Source organism: Echiichthys vipera (assembly GCF_963691815.1).
Source record: "Echiichthys vipera genome assembly, chromosome: 8".
Lineage (NCBI taxonomy): Eukaryota > Metazoa > Chordata > Actinopteri > Perciformes > Trachinidae > Echiichthys > Echiichthys vipera.
In genome coordinates, this window is record NC_139833.1 from 3,122,563 (window position 1) to 3,149,879 (window position 27,317).

General features: G+C 44.6%; 1 protein-coding gene across 1 annotated transcript in view; it reads left to right on the forward strand.

The window, feature by feature from the left end:
- Positions 1–9,085: 9,085 nt before the first annotated feature.
- Positions 9,086–27,317, forward strand: part of ntrk1 (neurotrophic tyrosine kinase, receptor, type 1) — a gene marked incomplete at both ends in the record, with an annotated part of 42,910 nt that continues 24,678 nt past the window's right edge. Inside the window, 5 exons of the mRNA XM_083918979.1 lie at positions 9,086–9,282; positions 16,136–16,210; positions 18,092–18,163; positions 22,461–22,529; positions 25,030–25,184. Of these exons, the coding sequence (XP_083775105.1) occupies positions 9,086–9,282; positions 16,136–16,210; positions 18,092–18,163; positions 22,461–22,529; positions 25,030–25,184 (568 nt within the window). The remainder of the gene's footprint in view (positions 9,283–16,135; positions 16,211–18,091; positions 18,164–22,460; positions 22,530–25,029; positions 25,185–27,317) is intronic.

Sequence of the window (27,317 nt, forward strand, 5' to 3'; positions counted from 1 at the left end):
CAGAGGGAAACTTTCCATGCTGAGATTGATATTCATGGTTGATGGTGATTTTTTAAAATGATGAAAAGACCTCCACATGTAACATAAGCCATCAGATCAGTGTGTGTACACACACGAGTCAATGTGCAGCGAGTAAACGGCAGCCAGACGTGACGCAGCCTACATACAAACATGGCAGCCATGTGCATTTACCACTTAAAGTGTAAAAGCCTTTCCTTGTACTTGGTCCAAAAGAGCTTTTACTCACCCGCTCATTCTCTTGTTACTCTCTTTCTTTCTCTCTCTCTGTCCCCCACTCTCTCTCTCTCTCTCTCTCTCCGATGCTGGGCGTAAATATGAAATTGATTATTGTTTAAGGGTCTGACAGAAGTGCAGCCTCTCTCAGACTCTTCCTCTTTGCACACGTTTAACCCCCTACATGTGCTGAGGCTGCTCATACTCCATACAGACTAAGGGTGCACTCACACTGGCCTTCCGTACCGTGCCCAAACAGGTTTTACGGGTAAAGTCTAGTTCGTTTGACCAGTGTGAGTGCAACCACACTGCGCCTAGCTGCGGCACGCTTGCCCTCCGCGGCCCGTTTGGTAGAGGTGGGCTTTTGTAAAGCACGTTTGCACGTGCACGAGCGTGCGCACGTGTACGAGCACGAGGCCTACGGCGGCTCTCAAGTCATTTCCTGTGCGCCTGTTGGGACATAGAAAAAAGAAGGAGGGACCATGTGCGGACATTTAAAACAATGGCGGTGAAAGGTTGACGTTAGTGTGATGCGGAGGTGGAGTGTTTACTGCAGATTTGGTCGATGAAAAGATTCAAAAACAGTCGACAAGACGCACAAAAAACTCAGAGGTCTACGGAAAGATCTGGAAACAAAGCCACGCATCGCCATGACGTCATCAATGCGTGTGACGTGTTACGGCGTGATGACGTATAGGCAGCAAGAAGCATTCTCCGAGGCCCAGGTAGTGTGAGTACAAACGAGCCTGGAGGGGGGGACAAGGACCCTAAAGCACGGGGCACGGGACGGAGGCACAGTGGGAGTGAGCTCTAACAGAAACGCACCCATCGACTATCGGGTTGTCACAGCCTTGAGAGTGTTTTCAAGGTTTGTTATTGTGGTAGGATGCGAGTGAATTCATTGATAACTTCCTTCAGAGTTTCAGGAAGCATTCCCAACAATGAAGACACAATCCTTTCTTTCATTCTTTTATAATGTAGTTGTAGATCCTGTTTACCTTCTGTAGGCGTGCAGCATGTTTGCTGAAAAGCATAACAGAGGGGAAAGTGTCATCACTAATACATCTATCCATGTGCTTGGGTTACTGAAAAAATAAAAAGGTAAATACAAGGTTTAATACACACTGTACAAGAATAGTTTGCAGGTATTTTGATATATATACATAAATGAAAGTATTGGGCAATTCAATGTTTTTCCCTGATGTAGGGGATCACCATAGTTATGATAATTCACCGTAAAGGGAACGTGAATGTCTGAACCAGATTTCCTGTCAATCGATCCACTAGTTAAGACCTTTCAATCAATACCACACAAGTCAGCCTCATGGTGGCGCTGGAGGAAAAGTCAAAGTGATTTGATACATCTTCTGTGGACCATGAATGTCCGTACATAATGTCGTGCAATTCCATTTAGTAGATGCGAAGATACTCTGCAGGAAGTGAGAAGTAAGGGGATCACTGACGTCTATTAATTTCTAAACTAAACGTTGCTGTAATCCATCCAGTAGATCGAGATATTTCACTAAAAACAGCAAAATTTCCACTTGCTGGTGGTGCTAGAGGGAAAGACCGTGCTGCCAACATGGCTATAATTAGGCAAATATAGAAATAGAAACAGACGGACACTAGATTTGAACAAATATCACTCAAGCAGGAGGAAGGAGCACATTTGTTGGGGACTATTTTCATTTTCAGCCAAGGACTGATTCACATTTGGTGTCTAGTGAGTGTTTACAGCAGCAGGACGGTGTGTGTGTGAGGTTGACTGAAAAGCTCAAGTGCCCAGACTCATGATGATGAAGGCAAATGTCTCCAGTTTCCATAAACATATTTCAATGCATGTGATGAAGATTTGCATTAGGAAAGCTTTACGGAGGGGGGCCTGGCAGATCACCTGGTAGAGAGGGCGGCGCCCCATGAGTCCTCACTGCAGCAGCCTGGGTTTCCATAAAACCTCCTCAAATGCACGTTACTTTTCACACTTGCTCGAGGTTTTTACCTTTTTCAAAATAGCATTGAATAAACCCTAAATGTAAGTTGTGACGTATCAAACATTAAAATCATTTCCATTATCGACGTCGCATATAATATTATTTTGTCTTCGTCTCCGGACAATATGGACATGAAAGAGCAATTAAAACTTGAGAAGATCTTACCATTCTTCTCTCGTAGATGAGTTAGAGGGCCAATAAAGCATCTTATTGTATATAGTGTTTTAAATTACAATACTATACTCTTATTGTATCTTATATTTCTGATATTGTACCGCTGCTACGATGACCTAATTTCCCCTTGGGGATAAATAAAGTTATCCATCCATCCATCTATCCATCTATCTATCATTCTATCTATCTATCTATCCATCTATCTAACCATCCATCCATCTATCTATCTATCTATCTAGTTAGTTCCGGTTAACAACCTCTGCTACTCAGCCATGCGTAGCGCGTAGCCCCAACTACAATGTAGCCTTGTTCATTTGCCCCAAACCACATGATGATGCGTTTGCTTTGTGTGAAAACAGAAACTGATGTGTTACAGTTCTTAAATAACAATGGAGCTGAATTCAAATGTGATAACATCAGACTTTCTTTTCATGGGATTTGTTGCCTTATCCTTTCATCTCAGTGTATGGATTCATTTCATGCACTGTGTATGTGTGTGTGTGTGTGTCAGGGAGATACGGAGAGGAAGTTAGGGGGAAACATGGTGCAGATACGGCTGGTAACATGGTCAAGTCTATAACACAGGATGCAACAGCAGCCGTGTCTGTTCCCTGCGAGCGGAGTCCTAACCAGTGTATTTATCTTTGACGTGACAGTGGGGGGGGAGATTGATTCATAAGTCAAGTGTCGCAATTAACCCCTTCTACGACCATCAATCACCATAATGCATAAAAACAGTAATGTGATTAAGCACCCGGAGAGAAATGAGGCCATTATTATCAGTCAAATATCCACTATGCTACCAAACGATGTGAGGTCGAAAACTGTCCTACGCCTCGAAAGAAATTAGATTATGTGTGAATGAATTGTGTGGACAGAAATGAGCAGTATTTGGTAAACCGGCAGCCACGTTGGAATAAACTGCATCTCTTGGAAGTCAGGGGACAAAAGACTGAACGCCAAATACAGAAATCTCCACAGAAATGATTCCCCCTTCCCCCTGTATGTGTAAAACAATTCAGTTTAATTAGAGGGCTCATGTCAGCTCAAGACTTAGAAACACTTGTCCATGCATTTATTACCAGTAGGCCGGACTACTGTAACGGTCTCCTTGCAGGTCTTCCCCAAAAAAACTGTCAGGCAGCTACAGTTCGTTCAGAACGCTGCTGCTCGAGTTCTGACAAAGACCAGAACATGTGAGCACATTACACCAACTCTTAAATCATTACACCGGCTTCCTGTACGTTCAAAATCCTCGCCGAGGCCCAGGTAGTGTGAGTACAAACGGGCCTGGAGGGGGGGGACAAGGACCCTAAAGCACGGGGCACGGTACGGAAAGACAGTGTGAGTGCGCCCTAAGAGGGCCAACACGACTGGATAGTTCCGGTTAGCAACCTCCACTTCTTCTACTTACATATAAGTCACTACATGGTCCAGGGCCGAAGTATATCACTGATATGCTTCCACTGCATCAGCCTTCAGGATCACTGAGATCCTCTGTGGTTCGCAGAGTCAACTCAAATCAAGGGAAAGCATCTTTCAGTCATTATGCAACAAACAGCTGCAATAAACTTCCTGAAGACGTGAGACGTTCACCCACTCTGACCACTTTTACAACTAGACTGAACGCTTTTAGGTCTCTGCTGATGGTGGTGGTGCCTGCTGCCCTGGTCCTGTGTGCAGGTCTCTGCTGATGGTGGTGGTGCCTGCTGCCGTGGTCCTGTGTGTAGGTCTCTGCTGATGGTGGTGGTGCCTGCTGCCCTGGTCCTGTGTGCAGGTCTCTGCTGATGGTGGTGGTGCCTGCTGCCGTGGTCCTGTGTGTAGGTCTCTGCTGATGGTGGTGGTGCCTGCTGCCGTGGTCCTGTGTGTAGGTCTCTGCTGATGGTGGTGGTGCCTGCTGCCCTGGTCCTACATGACGCTTCCTGCTGCTATTATCACTGTTACTCATATATACTATCACTAGTTTAATAAACTATAAAATTTGTAGCTGTATCGTAGCTGCTATTGCCACTACTCATCATTGATCATGTTTGCCACCATTATTATTATCATTTTCATATTCTGTCACCTTAGATGTGCTTGTTTCTACTGTTCTGCTGTTTAACTGCCTTAACATGAGTCATATTCACATTACTATAGATATTATTATAGTTACTGTTACGCTTTGCTTGCATCTCTGTCTTTGTCTCTCTCTCTGTCCATCCGTCCATCTTTTCTCTCTCTCTCTCCTTCTCTTCCTCTCTCCGGTGCAGACAGATGTGCGTCCTCCACAGAGCTGGGTCTGTCTGACGTTCCTGTCTGTTATAGTGAAGGTTTTCAACGCCACCGTACTCTACGGGGGAATTGTTGGGTCTCTGTAAATCATAAATAAGTCATAGAGTGTGGTCTTTACCTACTCTGTAAAGTGTCCTGAGATAACTTTGGTTATGATTTGGCACTATAAATAAAATTGAATTGAATTTTACGTTCACCTCAGCTTTCTGCTAAATCTTTGCACTTTTAACGTCCGCACTGTTTTTATTATTGTCTGTGTTTTTATTCTCTTTGTCTTCTGTGATGCATTTGAATTCATCACGTTGTGCTGTGACGCACTTTGAGTCTGACTTGTGTATGAAAAGTGCGTTACAGATAAAGCTGCCTTGCCTAATGTTGTTTATCATCATCGTGTAAGAGGAGTAGTGGATAAAACTCTTCATATCACGTCTCATTCATCTGTTGTTTAAAACAAAAGTCTTTCAACTGATTTTTATGTTTGTTGTCGACTTCATGAAGTTAACAAGGACGCCTGGAGGAAGCTGACTGATGTGTGTGTGTGGTCGGTGCATGCGCGTCCCCTGATTGGTCATTGTTTTATCAGGGCTCATTGTCTTTCACATTCATGATGGAGAGACTCCTCATGGCAAAAGCTTGCGCTGCACTTTGCAATCTTTTGTAGAAAATGAATATAAATTGATTTACAATCTATGCAAAATGGAGAAATCCGTGCACGTAAAGTGTGCGGACGTGTGCATTTAAAGTGTAATCTGTAAGCAGAGTGTGCGCAGTGAACCCAAAGGTAAAGCCGGACGATCGAAGGATGCATTGTAACATAAACACAGGACATTTCGACCCTCTTACGTCTCATTTGTGTTTGTTTTTCCTGATTATGTTGTTAATTACACCTCCCAGCAAACGCTTCCCATTGAGTTGTTCATCTTTTAACTGCTCCGTCTGCGCTCTCACACACTTTTCCTGCAAACAGGAGCCGTGTCCTACCACTCAAAGTTGCTGAGCTAAGACAGAGGAAAAAAGGGGCGTAAAAGGAAGAGTAATTAAGCCACCAGAGAATCCTGACGACAGCAGCAAAAATGGCCATTCAGCTTATGGCCAGTAATTGTGGTCGGGACACTTTGACCCTACTCATTCACAGAGTGACTAAGAGGGATGGGGGTGGGGCGCAGTATTTGTCCCATGGGTAGAAACCGGCTCATGTAAAGAACATATATGTGTGATGGACAGCAAGTTGCAGGATTAGAGGCGCCGTCGCTGATGCTAGAGTTCACCTGCTAGCATGGTTTCACTCTCCTGTATCCTCACATAGTAGGACATATTTTAACTTGCTTCAGTTTCCCTGGCGAGTCCAGCCCTCATATCAGATGATTAGCCTTCATTTTGTGATAGAACAAGTGTCTAAGCAGATTTATCCAGATGTTAAGATAAAAACTTGTCTTTTTAAAGCCTTTCCCACTAACTTCTCACAAGTCCTCTTACTGGCTGTTGATAACAACAGCTCCCTCCTTAGGGCGCACTCACACTGTCCGTCCGTACCGGGCCCAAACAGATTCTACGGGTAAAGTCTAGTTCATTTGACCAGTGTGAGTACAACCGTACCGCTCCTAGCTGCGGCACGCTTGCCGGCCACGGGCCGTTTGGGAGAGGTGGGCTTTTGTAAAGCACGTTTGCACGTGTACGAGCACGAGTATGCGCACGTGTACGGCGGTTCTGAGGTCATTTCCTGTGCGCCTGTTGGGACATAGAAAAAAGAAGGAGGGACCATGCGCGGACATTTAAAACAATGGCGGTGAAAGGTTCACGTTGGTGTGATGCGGAGGTGGAGTGTTTACTGCAGATTTGGTCGATGAAAAGATTCAAAAACAGTCGACAAGACGCACAAAAACTCAGAGGTCTACGGAAAGATCTGGAAACAAAGCCACGCATCGCCATGACGTCATCAATGCGTGTGACGTGTTACGGCGTGATGACGTATAGGCAGCGAGAAGCATTCGCCGAGGCCCAGGTAGTGTGAGTACAAACGGGCCTGGAGGGGGGGACAAGGACCCTAAAGCACGGGGCACGGGACGGGCGGACAGTGGGAGTGCGCCCTTATTGCAACAGTTGTAGAAGAGGCCATGTGATTCTTTAAGAGTTTATAAAGAATATAAAGAAGCTGTGACTTTAATTCAGATGTTGTGTACTTTATTGAGAAGCTTACAGGAGTAAATCAGTGCTATCAATCAAATATCATAAACAAAATAAAAACATTCAACCAATGGGACCTTTCTGTCCTCTCTCCTTTCCTACTTTGTCCAAAGGTAATCCGCTCACAGCCTCCTCTGATTTTGAAGAATAAGGCAGGATGTGGTTCTCAGCCTGATTTCTCTTTAGTAGTCCCTTCGGACATCCTCCGTGGGGTTACTGGAAAGTTCAAGTTCAATTGTGTGCTACAGATAGTTGAGTGAAGAAGGCACGTGACACAAATATCATCGCCACTTCTTCTACTTTAGGTCATGTCCCCGAGACATCTAAGGTCATGAACCAGTTTTTTTTTGCTGATTTATTAATCCGGCCTCCTATTTCGGTCAAGCTACTTCCTGTTTTCTCAGCCATCTGTGTCCACTTGACCTACTCTGTCCTTTCCACCACCTTTCATTTCCTCGCAACATTAATTTCAGGCACTTTTATAAAAGGTCAGCAGTTTTCAACTTCTCAATTGTGTGGATTTGATCTTTCTGTGGGACCGTTTTGGACTGTGTGTGAGAGGAAACAAGCTATTTTCATTGGTCGCACTGTAATCCATGAAATCAAAGTTATTATATTTGAGTAACAAGAAGTTCTCATCTCATCTTCTCATCTCATCTTCAGCCTCTTATCCGGGGTCGGGTCACGGGGGCAGCAGCTTTAGCAGGGGACCCCAAACTTCCCTTTCCCGGGCCACATTAACCAGCTCTAACTGGGGGATCCTGAGGCGTTCCCAGGCCAGTGTGGAGATCTAATCTCTCCACCTGGTCCTGGGTCTTCCCCGAGACCTCCTCCCAGCTGGACGTGCCTGGAACACCTCCCTAGGGAGGCGCCCAGGGTTCATCCTTACCAGATGATCCTGAACCACCTCAACTGGACAACAAGAAGTTCTGTTGGTGTAAATGTTCATGAAGGGTGGGATGGAGGGAGATGGTCTTGCTGCTTGTTTTGATTACATTGATTGATAGCAAAAGCTCTCCTAACCGTAACCATTTGAGCTCAGTGCCTAACCTTAATCATCTTACAAGAGTTCAGTGATTCTTGGGTTACCATCCAGACATGGCGGTCTTAGATTTGGGTGTGTTATGCTAGCAGCAGCTAATGTAGCCTCGAGTTGCTAGCCTCAAGCAGAGATGAGGAGCAATCTACAGAGGTCTGATAACCTCACGCCATCTCAAATTCGCTCTGACGCCGTTTTCAGTGGAATATTTAGGCCTCAAATCTATGGGAAATGTTTCCCTTTGAATCTCCACCCTCGGTTTGTCCAGTGAAGTGAAGTTCCACAGCGAAGTATCGGAGAGTATCTGTCCGCCAACTGTTGACGTGTGTGAAAGCGCTTTCCCTATTGAGGTTTTTAAGCTCACATTCAGTCAAATGCAAACTGTGTGCAGCGCTTACAACACTAACTCAGAGACATAGTGTCCTTTGCTTTCATTTCCTATTATTAGATCCTGCTCAGAGTTCACACTGTTGAAAAACAGCCGATTGCAGCGAGCGTATCTCTCCAGCCCTCCCCACTTTTCCCACAGCCATTAAATTTATCACTGACTTAACAATCACCAACCTTCCAGCAATCAATTCTAGGGATGAAGACATCAAACTGTCGGTACAGCGGGATGTTGCTACAGTCGTGTGAGAGCACCCGAGAGCCCTGACTTCTTGACTCTGCCTGCACCTCTAGCTGCTGGCAGGACAGCAGACCTCTCACCCGGGGGGGGGGTTGGGGCAGATGAGATCTCCATCACCCCATCCCATCTCCTCCTCTCATCATCATCAACACACACCCTTCACCCCAACCCCTCCCTTTTCCCCCTCTCGCTCTCGGAGGTGTCTGGTGACTCTGGCCCCTGTTATCTTGCCCCTCCCTTCATCGTGGAAGAGAGGAAGAGAGAGGGAGAAAGAGAGAGGCTGCAGCCCACTACCACCATGTCCCCAGAGGCCCCTTGCCTGCCTGCCTGCCTGCCTGCCTGCCCCTCCTGCTGCTCAGTACAGCTGTGGCTCAGCACCAGACCCTGACCAGCTGGGATCTCAACCCTGCCAGAGAATCACGAGAAGAGCCACTGTGTGCATGTGTGTGTGTGTGTTCCCACTGTGTAAGCTGACTCTTCATTAGGTGAAGTACACAGGCGCCAACTCCAACTACAGCTGCCAAACCTCTCCGTTGGTTCTGAGAAGATCCTCTTTAGAGCATGGCTGTGGCACCCAGGGCCCTGGCACTTCCCTTGCCCCTGGTGCTCGCCCTGCTCAGCCTGGCACCGGCGCCCACCTTGGGAGGATGCCCGGCGGCTTGCCGGTGCTCTTTTGCCATGCTGCAATGCCTGGAGCCCAATGGGATCAGCAGCATCCCGACACTGGCGCAGCAAGAGAGCGAGAATGTGACAGAGATGTGAGTATAATGTGCCACCTGCTCCGCCGTGCCTCTAAATCAGCGGGAGTGGATCAGATGCCTTGATATTGGTGGTTTGCCAAGCTTGATTTTCTGTTTGTGTTTGCTTTATCACTCTGGGTTAAAGTTGTGTGAGTGTTTCATCGGCATTGGGGGGTTTTGGTTTTGATGGGACGATGTGCAAATGGTTTCATATCTGATGGGCAGTTTCAGTTTGTCAGGATTTGCTTGTTTGTGCCAGTCTGTTCGTCTAGTCCAGGTGTTAAAATCTGGTAATCATAGAAGTGACTCTGCAATCACCGGTAAGGTTTTGTGACTGAGATGGACGGATATGGATCCATTACGCTGACTGTGTCATTCAAGGGTGTGCAATAAAGTTGCTTTCCATTGCTTTCCCTGGGAACAAGTGCCTCTCTGCATGCTAAGGGCTGATACGTTTCCATTTTATCTTAAATTGGGAGTGCAGACATCTGTTTGTCTCGGTATTTGTTTAATTTTTCACATTATTTGGTGTGTTTTCATATGAAGAAAAGTCTGTTCTCAGCAGTGTGTTTGTCTAGTTATGTTCAATTGTCAATTAGTCTGCAAGGCTTTTGTTTATTGTTTGTTTATTATTATTTATTCCTCCCTGTTTGACACGGTCTGATTCTTCTCTGTGGAGAGGAGAGAGAGTTTGTTCTCTGTCTTAACTAAATCCAGATACAGTGCGACATAAAGTAAATTTACTCCTTTTTAAGATGCATTAGCAGGGCAGTCATTCTGTCACTTTGGTCATTGGAAATCAATTATGGATCTCTGCTGACAATGACGGGCATAGAGTGATGGGACCTGATGACTTATTATCCATTGTACCTCAAAGTGAGGCCTCGGGGTCTTTAAAGGACCTCGGCACAATCAGATCCTTTACTATAGTGGAAAACCTGGACAACTCTGGAGTTTTTGGGTTTTTTTTTAATGTCATGAAAGCTAATTATCCAAGTTCAAGATCCGAGTGTGGTCATTATGATGGAAAATGAGTCCTGAGTGATTGCAAAGATCTGTTTTTTTGAGTCTAGCGACACAACATTAACAGAGTTCAATACTCTACTATCTCCTCTCTGCTGCGGTGCCGTTTGTGTGCCTCCACAAAATGTACTTGAACTATACACGCCTGTAAAATTGACATTAAAAATCATACTTTTTCTTCAATAAATTACACCTAAAGGATGGTTTTAGTTAAACCTATGCAGTTTGAGTCCTGACATTTTGGGGAAATCATTATAGTTATTATTGAAGCACAGTTCCCTTACTTCTACAGGGACAGGAGACGTGTGCACTCTAATCTGTACACTGAAAATCAGAGCTACGCTTGGCTGGAGAAGGTATTTTTCAATTTTTGAGGATCAAATGTAAATTCCACTCTCGATTAAAAGATCTTCTGAGGTTGTTCTGACCCAAGTCATGTCCCTTCGCTGGGGTTCAGCTTGTGCTCAATAGATAATAGTTGAGAGAAGTGGAAAAGTTTGCCGATGTTCATTTGATGCTGTGGTCTGGAGGCTAGTTTGATGCCGGCCGTTCTTTACAGCCATACATGTCACACTTTTGATTGTTACATATTTATGAAAATGGCGATGGCGTGGGGGGGTTGGTCGCCCTTTTCTCTAGGGAGGTTATTGCTCAGATGAATAAGACTCCTTCGGCTAACAGCAGCAGATCACTGTTATTTCACATAGGCTTTTCAAAACTTTGTATGGAAAAAGGAAGCAGAAACTGACCACCTGTGATTTAAAGACGGCTGCTGTATTATTATGCAACCCACCATCAGCACCAACGTGGAAAACTAAATGTCACTCTCTGCACCGCCACACTGTTCTCTCTTTGTTCCTGTCCCCATATCTGAGCAATTAGCACTCTTTAAGAAGGAACTGCATTTGTGAAATGCTATTTCAGTGGAGCAAGTCAATTTCTTGCAGTTTCCTGCCTCTATTCACCTACACCCCACTTTCCTTCCTCCCCACGCCTGCTCATTTCTCCTCCTCCCCACCTTCTCTTCCTCTCTCTCTCTCTTATTTCGGAGGTATTTCCTTGTACCTGCAGCTAAACATGTTTCGTAGAGATCAGGGTGAGGCTTGACATTCTCTCTAAACCGGCAGATCGATAAGTGAGCGGAGCCTTTCTCTGGCTCCTGTTTACCGCGGTGCTCTACATGCCAGCAAACAACAACACTTCGCCGTATTGGCAGTGCAAGGGAATACAGCCGATACGCGGAACAAACAAGGGGCCATTAACTGTGGAACGGGGGCCAAAATTCATCATACGCCGAGTTATAAATTCAATTTTGTGAATTGCCAGTCAATGCATCCACCCGGGAACAATAGATGATATACAACCCACTTGGCTCAATCCAATAAGTAAGGGGCGATGGGTGATCCTGGGCCCACCTGCCCTGTAATCACATTATTGCTGTGTGGGTCAATCACACATGAATAAAAGGGTTGTGTGCTGCAGCTGACAAACAGAGAACTGGGAGGTTGAAACAGTGCCACAGGCTGAAAGTGGCTGTCATCAGCTGGGAATTAATGCAGGTATCCTTTTGGCATATGCCCTAAACATTATTATACAATAGGAAGAAAGATCTATATTCAATTAATGTGGTGACTGTACGCCACAGGGCTGTCCGCCGTGGACTATTTATGTACAGTATCAATCCATCAAGGCATTTTATTCTTCACTGCGTCTCAAGGCGCACTCACACCGTCCTTCCGCACCGTGCCCCGTGCTTTAGGGTCCTTGCCCCCCCTCCAGGCCCGTTTGTACTCACACTACCTGGGCCTCGGAGAATGCTTCTTGCTGCCTATACGTCATCACGCCGTAACACGTCACACGCATTGATGACGTCATCGCGATGCGTCGCTTTGTTTACAAATCTTTCCATAGACCTCTGAGTTTTTGTGCGTCTTGTCGACTGTTTTTGAATCTTTTCATCGACCAAATCTGCAGTAAACACTCCACCTCCGCATCACACCAACGTGAACCTTTCACCGCCATTGTTTGAAATGTCCGCGCATGGTCCCTCCTTCTTTTTTCTACGTCCGAACAGGCGCACATAAATGACGTCAGAACCGCCGTAGGCCTCGTGCTCGTACACACGCTCGTGCTCGTACATGTGCAAACGCGCTCTACAAAAGCCCTCCTCTCTCAGGCCGCAGTTATGCGAGGAGCGGGTGCACTCACACTGGTCAAACGCACTAGGCTTTAGCCGAAAAAACGGTTTTGGCCCGATGCGGAAGGACAGTGTGAGTGCGCCCTTAGAGGAAAATACTTTTACTATGTGTTTCATAGCGTTCAAGGTACTTTGTAGGAAACCTTAAGAACACCTTTAAGGAAAATGTTTATTCTAGGTTTATTCTATTTAATTCTCCTGGATATTTCTATAACCCATAAGTTAGCACGGGCTTTGTTCCCCTGACAATTTCTCTATTAGGTTTTGGATTATTGCAGAAAATAAGCTTATTATACTTTATGCGTGTTGTTCAGCAAGATAATCACAAATAAACACCACTTTTATGATTTCTTTTAAACTTAATGCAAAGGCCAGAGGTAAAAAGCGTAATGTTCAGCTCTAAACAGACTACACCACCCACTAGCTTCTAAAAGATTTTTACTTGTATGGCCAACACAGTCTTACACCCAACACGTGTAAAACTGACGCTTGGTCAGGGGCCATTGGCGTTAGTTACTGACTAAAAAGACCTTAGTGTTGGGTGTGAGACTGTGTTGTGTTGGCGTGATGGTTTGTATAGTCTCATTTAGCCACTTGTTAGCAACCCCCTTTTTAAAGAAAGATTCAGGTGTGGGTTTGTCACTGACATCCAACCAGAAACCCGTTCAGAAAACCATTAACTTGGAGACGAGGGAACCGGTGGAAATGCTAACTCATCTCCAGGTTTAGGACACATTCCTGCAGCACTCTATACACTATCAGGAGCAACAGATGATTTGTTTGTTTCTTGCGGAGAACGGGACCCACAGAAACCATTAGTTCAGTTCAGTTCAATTTTATTTACAGTGCCAAATCATAACAAAAGTTATCCCAAGGCACTTTACGTATAGATGAATCCTGCGAGGTACCGGAAGTGAACGCTGTATTAGTCCGGATATGTCACATGTCACCCTAAACAGTCTGTTATCTTCAACACCTGCTGTGGTGCCTCAACAAAACCCAAATTTCCAATTCATAGTTGGGCTGGAATTGGCTTCCTTTTGGTACCAGGTCCTTTTCTCTATTTCGTTGTGCACCCTGTCAGTGTAGGATGTTTCCTCAGCTGATCACCATAGCAATCCCATGTGAGACTGCCACGATATCATCTTTAACGTGACATTTGTCGAATCCTTTCAAAAGAGAATTTCGCACTTTGTCAGTTGTATGCCGTTGTTTTGTGGGCTGCGATTTCTTTAAATATTGGTCAAGTGAATTAAAAAAAAGCTACAGGTATTGACGGTAGTTTGGCCGGTTAAAAATGTCGAGTTTGTGAAGGATGTCCTGTGTCATATAGAGTTTGTTCTCTCTGATCAACCAGTGGTCCACAGCGTTTTAACCTCCATTAGTCATCAACAGGTTCATATGATATCTTACGCAATATGAGGTTCTATTTAATGCTGTAAAACATGATCGGTATGTTACCATGACCGGTTAAGTTTGTGATCATGGCGGTTAAGATTAGCCCCCAAAACTTCTCGTATCGACTCGTGGCGTCTCGACTGAGGTGTTACCAAATAATGTTACCAGGTACCTTTGGCAGTGGCAAACCAAAAAAGCATTGGTGGGGTGCCACAAGCTTTTTACGAGTCAGAAATCGGATTTCAGGGGGCGTCCCAGTTGATATTTACATCCGGAAACTCAAACAGGGGAGCGCATCATATCATACCTGAAACGCAGACCAAACTGCAGTGGTTGAATAGCATTTTGGGTAATGTAGGCGCCAAGTTTTGACAGATGATATCTGGTTGTGTCACATCGATTTTGATACTTGTCTATTTAAACTATCCGTCGTGAGTGTTACAATGTTGTAGGAGTACAATTGTAAAATGATCGACAAAACAAAAGCAGACTACAAACAGCTGATTTGATAATATTGTAGTTCTCACTACATTTTCGTTGTATTTCCTCATATTCAAGTGTTTTAGAGTTTGCTATTGTTTAAATAAAACATGTTGGGGTTCACTTTACTTTGAATGATGAAGCTCCTTAACCCTTAATGGATCATCCTGATCTCGTGAGATCCATTTTATTTTACTGGGCCTTTGATCCGTAAATTCACGTTAAACACAAACGGCAAATATCCTTTACCAACATGTTGATTACTTTCTGATCTTTGCCTCAACGCTGTTAGTACGTCATACGCTTCGTAGATCTGATTGGTCGATTTGACTCATATGTTGGTGATAGATAGGTGGTTTATCCAATAAGCTGCCAGTATTTTCGCCCCTCCCCAAAAGATCTCCAAACGAGAGTTCCCAGATGGATCTGCTGAGAAAATGTGAATCAATCTGGCGGAGTTTACTTCAAAACATGCTAATGTGTTAAAGCTGCGGTACACGCCATTTTTTTGATCGTATTCGCTGAAAACGACACTATACGGATGCCTCGCCACAGATCCCAACCTCTGTGTACTCCATCCCGTTGATCGACACTGAAGAGACAGCGGAAATCTGGTGCACACGCACTGACGAGCACGATGGGCGGTAGTGGTAAAGGGGGCGTGAGAGTTGAAAACATTGGAAATTTGGCTAAGTCACGTCGATCTGCCAGACTTGCCGACTGAATGGACGATCTGAAGAAGATCGTCCATTGTGGTCTCCTAAAGGCTTCTGAAAATAATGTTATTTCGTAATTTCATTTAATTACGATTACTTGGAAAAGCCTTTCCACGCACAATTGACCAAGGATATCATCATGTTTTCAAGAGAGGGCTGAATACATGTGCGTGGATAAATCCGTCACTATTTGAATAAAGATAATGAAGAGTCCTCCTGAGCTAAATGGACAACATTCATATACTGTGTGGCACAGAAGAGGGCGGGAGAAGAAGATCCTACAGGTCCCATCTAATCAAACCTCTCATGTCAAGAGCTGGCTGCCATTGCGTTGAGTGCTGATCTGCAGCACATCTTAGTTATTCTGAGGTAGGCTGTGTCTGGAAAAGTGGAAAATTATCAGTTGACAAGAGTTTCCCATCAGCCTCATACCCGGCGTCTCTTGCGGCATTATTCCTTTTTCCCCACTTAGCAGTAGATTAAGTTCTGATATGAGCTCGGTGGTTTGGGGGTCTTTGACATCCACCGAACAAACAGATAACAAAACAGGTAAGATTTCCAGAGAGGTCACACATATGTCAGTGGGTTTGAATTTGGACACTACCCTCCTTCAAAGCCTTCTCCATTTGCTGATCGATCCCATGGTTTGTGTGTTTCTCCGCACCCCCTCTCTCTCCTGTTCTGAGTAACAATGCCTTTAATAATGGGGTAAATGGTTAAAGTAATTATCTGGCCATTATCGACACAAAGGTTACACACGACTGTTTTGTTGCTTTCGGTGTTTAGTGCGGGTTGTCGTCGTCAACAGGTTTTTCTCTAGTTCAGGTTGTTGTGGTCTTGTCTTGGGTACAAAACCTTTTAAAAATGGCAAATCAGTATTTTTTACCGATGTATTTGTCTGGGTGAAATGGCCGTCATGATAAACACAATTGCTGATGAACTCTCATCTCCATTCTTTTGAAAATTGTGTGTAACAAAAGGGTGAAGGTCGCATGTATTTACCTTGCATCTCTGTCTCTCTCTCTGTCTCTCTCTGTCTCTCTCTCTTTTAAATCAGTTACATAGAAAACCAAGCAGCCCTGGAGAATATAACAGACATCGACCTTCTTCACTACAGAGAGCTGAAGAACCTGTAAGTAATGATTTTTGCACAAATTGGACAACTTATTGTAAGACGGCACTTATGTTGGTTCTGAAAGTACAATTCTCTGTACATTATTCAATACAACTGAATGCTCAATAACCTCGTCTTACTGTTGCCACTCCTATCAAGCTTAGATTAAATAGATTATGTGGCAGATTTAGCTGGATAGCTTTATAATTAAGCTAATGTTAGCTCTATGATTTGGTGCAATTGGTGTTTCGTGCCTTTTAATGTTTGTGTTAAAAAGAACACTTAAGATACTGATAATTTTTAAATAACCTATGATGATTATTGATCCCCAGCAGGGAAATTCAGGAATAAGTAAAAATGTTTGTTAGCATGACTCTGTTTGCCACCCCAGCTTGGTGCATATTTGTATTTCCAAGCGGTTTTAGCGTTAAGACTAACTGATAAATAGCTTAGCACTTTCGCCTCACAGCGAGAAGGTTCCAGGTTTGAATCCCAGCTGGGGCCCTTCTGTGTGGAGTTTGCATGTTCTCCCCGTGTCTGCGTGGGTTTTCTCCGGGTTCTCCGGTTTCCTCCCACAGTCCAAAGACGTGCAGGTGTTCGGTTCATTGATGACTCTAAATCACCCGTAGGTGTGAATGGTTGTCTGTCTCTGTTCGTCTCTATGTGCCCTGCGATAGACTGGCGTCCTGTCCAGGGTATACCCCGCCTCACGCCCGATGTCAGCTGGGATCGGCTCCAGCCCCCCACGACCCCGACAGGGACAAGAGGCTGAAGATGAATGAATGAACAGCAGGAGAGCGCTGCTAACATGACCTTAAATGTTGATAGCATTCATGCCCATCATCCACAAAGTCACTGGATAAATAGTGCATGCACTTGTTGTGAACAGGGCTCTTTTTAATGCAATCTATAATCGGACAAACCAGTTACCGTAGTTAATGTCATGCTCCGTGGACTTGGAGGTAACGTTTGGTTACTGTAAGCCGGACGTGCCAACAGCAGCTTTTAGCGCAGCAGTTAGTCTAATTGAATCCATTTGCTCTTGTATTTTTGGATCTGGAAAAGCTAAAAACTCCTCACATGCTCGAACTCTTACTACAGAGAGAGATGGTTTAGAAGTGAGAAGGACATGGATCCCCAACAGTGAAGCCGAAGCATCTTAGTTACACCCTATAGGTCATTAACCCCGCCCCCTCCATGTTGGCAGATGGGCCAAACTAAAAAGTCACCACAAATATATATTAAGATGTTCTCTGTCAATGTAGATCACACTGCTGTTGGTTCAAGTGTTAGTTTTTCTTGTACGTTTGGTTTGAATTAGTTATTTGATGCCATGAACCGGGGTGAAATGTCATGAGTGACAGTTGGGATTGACTCCCGATCGTGGGGTCCGGTGTATGGACGTCACTTCGATGACAAGACTGTTTCTGTCAATGTAGATAGTTTTAAAACCACACTAATGTTGGTTGAAATGTTAACTTTTCTTGTACGTTTGGTTTTAATTAGTTATTTGACGCCATGAACCGGGGTGAAATGTTATGATTGACAGTCTTGATCGGGGGGTCCGGTGTATGGACGTCACTTCGATGATGTGACTCTCAACACGAACAGAACAGAACTATTTCAGTATCCGAGATATTTTGGCATTAAATAAAGATAAAGCAGAAATACTACGCTGTTGTTCTCAAATGTATCAAAGATTTTTGGACTGTTGAACGCACTACACAAGCAATATGTCAACGTGGGCGTCGGCGTTCACCGTTTTCCAACATTTTATACACAAACAATTCATTGATTAGTTGGAGAAAACAAACTCACCCACGTTTCAGCATTTTCTGGGTACTTGTGCTTCATTTATACCAAAACAAATGCTCATTGTGCTTATTCTTCCCTCTGCAGCACGGTCACGCTGTGTAAGCTGAGGCTCATCTCTGCCAATGCCTTCCAATACAACCTCAAGCTCCAGTATGTGTAAGTGTCCTTGTCAATACAAAAGGTTTGTCCTCCCCGTGTCATGTTGTGACCTGTATGTGGGTCAGCCTATTTGTCGCTGTCAGTCAGTGTTCAGCGGGCCCTTTACTACTGCACAGCACATGAAGTGGTTGCTGCATTTCTAGAAAATCACAATGACTCCGTCGCTTGTTCCAGTTGTTGTATTACTCATCTGCAGATCTGGTGAATCTGTGAGCTCATTTAAGAAGCTGGACCCGTGCAATTGGACCCATGTGCAGCCTCACTGTCGGCCGTAAGGGAGCAGGCGGATTTGACTATTAATTCTAGACACTGTACCAAAACACACTCCTCCACTACCACCACAATCCTCTTTTTCAGCAGCATCGCCAGTTCATTTTTATTCTAAACCTAAAAACGACATCCAGCATAATTCAAACTGCGTGCATTTATTATTATTATTAGTAGTGATTGATTGAAATTCTTTATTGTCATATGCACAAGGGTAGGAGAACAAAAGTGCATCAGGATAAAAAGGATAACACAAAAAAGCCCAAGGGCTTATTTCCATTGTGGTCCCTTCGTAGTGTATGCATTTGTAAGTGTGTGTGTGAGAGAGTGATGTGTGAGAGCGTGCGTGTGTGTCAAATGCAATGTATATGAAGGTGTAGGAAGGAAATAAAACAACGCAATTCAGTCAAACACACATACAAACATACACACATACATATGCATAAGTTAAAAAGATACCATAAACACCACCATCTTGTGACCGTCTGATACTCAACCATGTTTGAAACTCACTAGAGAACCCATTGTCTTCAGATTGGTCTGTAACCCGTTCCATAAAACTGCCGCTGAATATAAAAAAGAGCCCTTTCACAAGCAAGATACCACTAAATCAGTAGCACCTCTCCTGTGGAGTAGCTGTGTGTGTTCAGTATTATAGAAAAATAAAGTAGTAGTATAACATACAGCTGTTTATTTATAAATGCAAGGCAAATTAGTGCACTTCAGTATTGGTAACAGGCACTCTTGCTTTGGGCTCTGGGAGACTGTGATGAGCACTTTCACAGTTTTCTATTTTCCAGACTGAAGGGTTGTTGATGAATCCAAAAACTAATGTGCAGATGAATCTATAGTGAAAATAACCTTTTATTGTAGTCTTAGTAGTCTAAGATTATTTATGACATACCACAGAAACACACGGCTGTTATAGTAAATATGTATAAAATAGTAACCACCTCCTTTTTAATGATAACAAGCAGCCTGGTGTTTAACCCTCCTGTTGCCCTCAAATTTGACTAACACCATTTATTCTTAGGGTCAATTTGACCGCAGCAGTTTAAACATCTGGAAAATGATCAGAATCAATGTGTGACTCAAGTGAAGTCGGGTTCTTTATGTTTTTATTTAACAGAATGAAAAATATCACTGATGTTAAACTGCATGGAGGGATTTCTGTGTGTGTGTTTTAAAGTAAGTCTGTTATTTTAAGTGCTATTTTGTGTTATTTGTAACATCTGGAATGAAAGTAACGTCCGTTATCAAGGACAGCAGCATGAATTTGACCTCATATAATATTTGAACTGTAAAATAAACAATAATAATAATGATTAAATCATCCAGATTATCAAACTGACCCAAAGGAACACCGATGCCACAAGTACATGTACGATAAGAACAATAAAAAAATTATATATAATCATGACAAAGTTAGGTTTTTTATGAGTCGTCCCCATAAAATGAGGAAAAGTCAGAAATATAAAGCAAAAAAACACAAAAAAGTCATTATTTAGAGATGTTAAACATTAAATGGGGTCAAATTGACAACAGGAGGGTAAAATCACAAACTTCTCACTTATTTATAAAATAGTTAAAGCATTCGTTGTTTCAGTTTTTATTTTTTTCATCAGTTTGACCCAGAAATAATGAATACATAATGATACTGTGAAGACTTATCGACAGGAACCATCACATCTGTCTATTCATCAGCAGCCGACCCTTATCGCCACCATCTTGTCCTCATCGTTTTACGTTGTTTGTCTGAAAGGCCGGCGGGTTTTAAGGACCAGAGATTGGGACGTGAGGGAGGAGGAGGAGGAGGAGGAGGTGGTGGTGGTGGTGGTGGTGGTGGTGGTGAGGGTGAGGTAGGCGGGGTGAGCTCGAGAAATTGGAGAAGACATCCACCAGTCACCTTTTACTCGCTCACTTTGGCGGATTATCGACAACTGATGCATAATAAATACACTCCACTAAGGGTCCATTATCACTTAATCAATACTCCACCGTGGAGGGAGAGGCTGGGCCGGGGTTGGGTGCAGTAAAGGGGTTTCTGTGTGACAGATGTATCTCTGAGATTAAGAGGGACAGACTATAACCAAAGTACGCTGGAGGACAGGACGGCTCGGACCGCTTTCCTTTCTCTCCTCCTGCTCTCGTCTTCATCCACAATCCGGCTGCAACTCAATCCGCCTTTTTTCCCCAAATTCATTACTTAAGAATGGCGTAAAAGAGAAAACGAGCTGCTATTCCCGGCTCTGCTCTCTCCCCCTGTGGGCCCGAGGAGGAATCGAGCCGGTAATGGATCAGCCCCAGTGGCTAACCCATCTGACATGAACTTTTGGGAGCAAGGAAAACAAATAATTGAACCCTTGGCCCTGCCAGAGTGAATATGTATTAGCTTCCCTGTGCGCACTCCCCAGTGTGGCTTTTGTCATCTTCAGAGGGAGGTTTATTTACAGCCCCGTTCTTTGGCTGTCTGAGGATCATTTGAGAGCTGCCGTGATGATATTTTAGTGCCCTGAGGGGATTGGCAAGAAGATATGGAGCATTTATCTATCGCAGGATTATATCGATAGCCTGACATCCACAATTTTAGATGCACAGTTACGTTATTCACAAGGTTTTCATTTACAAGTTCTTTAAATGTTGTAAATAAATCAAGAATAAGAGTCCAAAGCCATTATAATGTCCCTTTAAGGCTGCACTTAGGTACAGCCGTGCCTGAAGCTAAATGCTAATGATAGCATGCTAACAAGGATGTAACATGCTGACGTTAACGATGACCTGGACAAATGAGAACATTCACAGGCTTCATGCTGACGTTAAGCATCTTTAATCTCAACCAGTTATCATCCTAACTCACAGACTGCCGTTATTGCCACCGGCCCTGCGTGTAAATAATGTTACGCAGAGTTTGCCGCTCTCGATCCTGGAGCGCTTGCTTGTGTCTAATATCACCGCAGACAGGTTTATAGTGGGTTTTGCTGTGACAAAGCGGCGGTATTAGACACCTTGCTGTGGAGAACGGGGTGATAATATTCAAGTTTGACGGTAATTCACCCATAATGGAAATTATATCAATAGTTATAACGAGTCAGCCTCACTACAGATATCTGCCCCAGACTGGACGGCAGTCGCCACAGTAGGAGCCAAGATATTTGACGAAAATGTCAATGTGCTTGTGGCGCTAGAGGAAAAGTCAAGGGATCACCAATCATGAGGCCTCTGGGGACCATGAATGTCGATACAAAATTTCACGGCAATCCATCGAGTAGCTGTTGAGAAATCGGATGTTGCTATCTCCAGAGTCATGTAGCCAACACGACCAAAACCTCTTAGTGGTTTTATACTACTCCGTATAAAAACAGTACCACCCCCCCCCCCCCACACACACACACACACACACACACACACTCCCCCTAAAATCCAACTGTGCAGAGTTTTTCAGTCCGAGTAGCCGAGCCGCATCCTTCTTCTGAGAAGTGTTTGTGACTGTGGACTAATCACCTAATGTACTGAACCCTAAGCAAACACGCCGAGGTGTGCTGGAGGTGTTTGTGAATGTGTCTCCTGGCTGCTGTGACATACTTGCAGAGGTAATTGATCAGAACCCATTTGGTGCATTAACGTTTTTTTCCACTGAGAGTAATTCAAAGCAGGTAGGCACTGCTCGGAAAGCAAAAGCAATAAAATCACAGTAGGACTCAACTGCTGTACAGGACTGGATCACATCATCATGAGAACGGAGGATAGTTTATATTCTGAAGCCGACGTTTGAGCGGACGGCATGACACAAAACTTAAATTACACTGCAACTGCACTGTTATCTCATCGTCTATGTACAATCTGTTTAATCAGGCGGTTCTTTCCTCTCATGCTCACGATTAAGCTATTAAAAAAGAAGCAACACACGTAAAAGCTTTCCTGAACTAGGCACAGCACACTGTAGGGTGAACTACTGTTGCGTTGCATAGCGACAGAACAGCGAAACAAATGTTGTAAATATCACGTGTCTTCTCTCTTTGCTTCACAGGAACCTGGCATCGAACTCTCTGGAACACGTCTCCTGGAGGGTGTTTCATTTTCTACCACTGCTCAACCTGTGAGTCCCTCCTCAACACAACAAGGACACTCTCAGTCCTTCAACTACGTTTACATCACTGCGTTACTTTAAGAGTACAGGAGGAAGTCATCTCTCTCACTGGTGGTTGCCTACAGTAGATTCCGCAAACTGGACCCACCATTAGTTTACGATAAGTGTGCAATTTAACTTGTGATGTGCGTCGATTGCTGACATTATGTTAGTTTTAGGGTGCACTCACACTGTCCGTCCGTCCCGTGCCCCGTGCTTTAGGGTCCTTGTCCCCCCCTCCAGGCCCGTTTGTACTCACACTACCTGGGCCTCGGCAAATGCTTCTTGCTGCCTATACGTCATCACGCTGTAACACGTCACACGCATTGATGACGTCATGGCGATGCGTGGCTTTGTTTCCAGATCTTTCCGTAGACCTCTGAGTTTTTGTGCGTCTTGTCGACTGTTTTTGAATCTTTTCATCGACCAAATCTGCAGTAAACACTCCACCTCCGCATCACACCAACGTGAACCTTTCACCGCCATTGTTTCAAATGTCCGCGCATGGTCCCTCCTTCTTTTTTCGATGTCCCAACAGGCGCACAGGAAATGACCTCAGAACCGTAAGCCTCGTGCTCGTTCATGTGCAAAAGTGCTTTACAAAAGCCCACCTCTCCCAAACGGGCCGTGGACGGCAAGCGTGCCGCTCCTAGACCCTTATTGAGGAATACATCTTAAAATATTTGTATTCTGCATATTTAAATAATTAATGGTCAAAGGAGTTGTGCTAGGCCAATGTTCAAGCCTGTTTCCTATAAAATTAAATTCCCCCTACAGTGAAACTGCATTCCCAGTTGTTTAACATTTCAGCCGATCCCAGCTGACATCAGGCGTGAGGCGGGGTCCACCCTGGACAGGACGCCAGTCTATCACAGGACACATAGAGACGAACAGAGACAGACAACCATTCACACCTACGGGTGATTTAGAGTCATCAATGAACCGAACACCTGCACGTCTTTGGACTGTGGGAGGAAACCGGAGAACCCAGAGAAAACCCACGCAGACACGGGGAGAACATGCAAACTCCACACAGAAAGGCCCCAGCCTGGAATCGATTGTGAGGCGACAGTGCTAACCACCACACCACCATGTCGCCCGCTGGGGAAGGCGTGATCGGTGATTTTTGTACAGACAAGCGTCTTGGCGACAAACGAACCGTAACCTTGATTTACAAAAGGTGTCTGTCGTCACAATCCGACATTTGTCGTCTTAAAAGGCAAAGCAGCGACGTTAGCGAGCTAAGGAGCGCGCTTGTGCAGCCTCAGCGGAGAACGGCTGCTTTGAGATCACAGATTTTCCAATTACTAAAACATCATTTTTTAATTTTTCCGGTCACCGAGGGCAACATTATTTTTCAGCGCTAAATAAAGACGGACAGAGCGAAGGAGGCTTTTGTCTCGCTCCGCTGACATTACGTGCACTTACTTCTCAGCACAAAGACGGCAGGTAAAAACACAAAAGAGGACGAGTTAGAAAAGAACGAAGTGTCAAAACAGTTCATCTCGACAGCCTTTCAGTGTTTCTGTGCTCTTTATATTATTGTTCTATCAACTCACATTCACAGGAGGTCAATGCACAAGTGAATACTGACGCGCTGAAGAAACCACTGCTGCCTTTTGCACATTTAAAAGCAACGCTGTGTGAAAAGTCACAGGGTTTTAAAGAGCTGAAGCAGATAGAATCATTACTGCACATGCACTGGGTATGAACGGCTTTTATATGAATTCATAAATCTCTATGTTTCAAGTATAAACTGTTCAGATGTTTTTAAAAGGAGAGTGTGCATGTGCCCTCCTAGCTATAAAGATCATGATGTTCATACAGCACAGTGAGCCAATACTGTTGAACCCAATACATCAAGAGAACACATCTGCCAACGAACTGTTTAATTAATTTCTCCGTATAAATCTTATTTATAATCTGTGGAAAGTGGAAGCCCTAATAACGCTTGTGTGTTCTTTTTTTAGAGAAATTGAATAAAATGAGGGGCGACACGGGGGTGTGGTGGTTAGCGCTGTCGCCTCACAGCAAGAGGGTTTGGGGTTCGGGGTTCGAATCCCGGCCTGGGCCCTTCTGTGTGGAGTTTGCATGTTCTCCCCGTATCTGCGTGGGTTTTCTCCGGGTTCTCCGGTTTCCTCCCACAGTCCAAAGACGTGCAGGTGTTCGGTTCATTGATGACTCTAAAATCACCCGTAGGTGTGAATGGTTGTCTGTCTCTGTTCGTCTCTATGTGTCCTGTGATAGACTGGCGTCCTGTCCAGGGTGGACCCCGCCTCACGCCCGATACACCCTGTGATAGACTGGCGTCCTGTCCAGGGTGGACCCCGGCTCACACCTGATGTCAGCTGAGATCGGCTCCAGCCCCCCGTGACCCCGACAGGGACAAGCGGTTATAGTTGAATGAATGAATGAATAAAATGAAAGAGAATTGGTTTCTATAGTGGCTGATTTTCCTGTTTCTCTTCAGGGTTTTGAGGGACAACCCTCTCGTCTGCTCCTGCGACCTCCACTGGCTCCAGCAGTGGCAGCGTAACGAACGCGGCGACCTGGAGAACCAAATGTTGTCCTGTTTCTCCGATGATCAAGAAGTACTCCTCAACTCTCTGGTGATAGATAACTGCAGTGAGTGATATCTGGACCGTGTTGTGTCGCAGTATCGTGTTATTAGTAACGCACGTTTACAATAAGATGTGAGAAACATTCAAAAGATGGAAAATTATTAGGATTTTTTTGCATATTCACAGATTCTGGATCTTATTTAATGAGCGAGAAGAAGGATGTGTCATTTTAAGAATCTAAATTAGGTAATTTCATTGAAATTGTGATTTTTTTTGGGGGCATAAAATCACAGACACAAATTATTACTCAGTATTTTTCTATAACTTAAAAGATAGTGGCTCAAACTGCGGCTCGCGGGCCAATAGCGGCCCTCGGAAACATTTTGCCTGTCCCCTGAACTTGACATGAAATACACATTATATTTTAATCATCCATGATCCGATTTAATGCTTTCACTTTCATAAGCTTACATTTAATTCACTTCTTTTACTGCGTGCCCAACTGTGCGTCCTTAACAAGCGCCTGTCAGGTTTGAAGCGGGGGCTGGTAGCTGTTCACATGGTAACGGTTGGCGTGGGTTTGGTCAGTGAGTGTCAACGCTCTGGGAGTCCCATTGTCCCATTGGCAACAAAACTACTTGGGTAGGTTTAGAAAAAGATGGTGGTTTGGCCGAATGTTTTATAAGAAAGTTCATTAACGGAGCCCAAAATGTCAACTTTGACTTTCACACAGTAGACAAACAAGAGTCCCCTGGATGACGTTTGCTTCTCCTTACACAGACGTTTGAGCTTTAGACCATAATCGCTCTTCATACTACGTCATCTTCGTCAAATATGGCCACAGATGGGCTTGAAATTAAAGCCTACAGAGCCGCCTAGAAGGTAGTGCACCGCCTCACATCTGTGGCGGTGAAAACAACTGATAACGCTCGTTTAAAGCGACTGATAACATTCAAAGCAGGTGCTCAACCCCACATCTTTAAACACTGCAGAGTTCTTGACATTTATTAATCTCCTCCCTCTCTCGTGTGGTGTCGTGCATATTTGACATTACACAGCGTCATCCGGTAGGGCTTGAAAAGGACAAATAATCGTAATAATTGTTCCTATTCTGCATATTAATGTCTCCAACGAGCAGGTGCAGGGAAATGCAGGGAAGAAATGGGCTCAGCGTTGTTGTTTTAATCGCACGGAGCGGGAACGTCTTGTTGCCTGGAGACATATGAGGCAGTTTTGGCCCTGTGCTTTTTCTCTCAACTGCTGGAGGGGGGGGGGGGTTTTCAGCGCGCTTCACTCAGCTGTACCGTCACATTAGCGACCTGATACTCAAAGAGGATATGAAAATTTCCAGGAGTGATCATGGATTATAAACCTTGTTGAAAGCCACTTATAGAATATACCTAACATAAATGATCTATTGTTGAAGTTTGGGGATATAAAACAAATTTAGATCCTATAATTAAACTTCAAAAAGAGCTATTAGAGCGGTAGGTGTTGAAGCCTCAGTGTGACGCTCATAGCTCTCTTCCACCGGTCCACATCTGAATAATCCACAAAAGGCAAACTTTAAATATTTTACCCCAAAAAATGCTTACTCCAGGTAGGGAATGAGTCCTGACCCCAAGTGAAGGAGTTCAAGGACCTCGGGATCATGTTCACGAGTGAGGGGACGATGGAGCGTGAGTTTGGCCGGAGAATCGGAGCAGCGGGGGCGGAGCTGCAGTCGCTCTACCGCACCGTTGTGATGAACAGAGAGCTGAGGAAGACAAAGCTCTGGATCTACCGGTCAATCTTGGTTCCTACCCTCACCTGTGGTCATGAAAGCTGGGTCAGGACCCAAAGAACCAGGTCGCGGGTACAAGCGGCCGAAATGTGTTTCCTCAGGAGGGGGCTGGAGTCTCCCTTAGAGAGAGGGGGAGAAGTTCAGCATCCGTGAGGAACTCGGAGTAGAGCCGCTGCTCCTTTGTGTTGAAAGGAGCCAGTTGAGGTGGTTCAGGATCATCTGGTAAGGATGAACCCTGGGCGCCTCCCTAGGGAGGTGTTCCAGGCACGTCCAGCTGGGAGGAGGCCTCGGGGAAGACCCAGGACCAGGTGGAGAGATTAGATCTCCACACTGGCCTGGGAACGCCTCAGGATCCCCCAGTTAGAGCTGGTTAATGTGGCCCGGGAAAGGGAAGTTTGGGGTACCCTGCTAAAG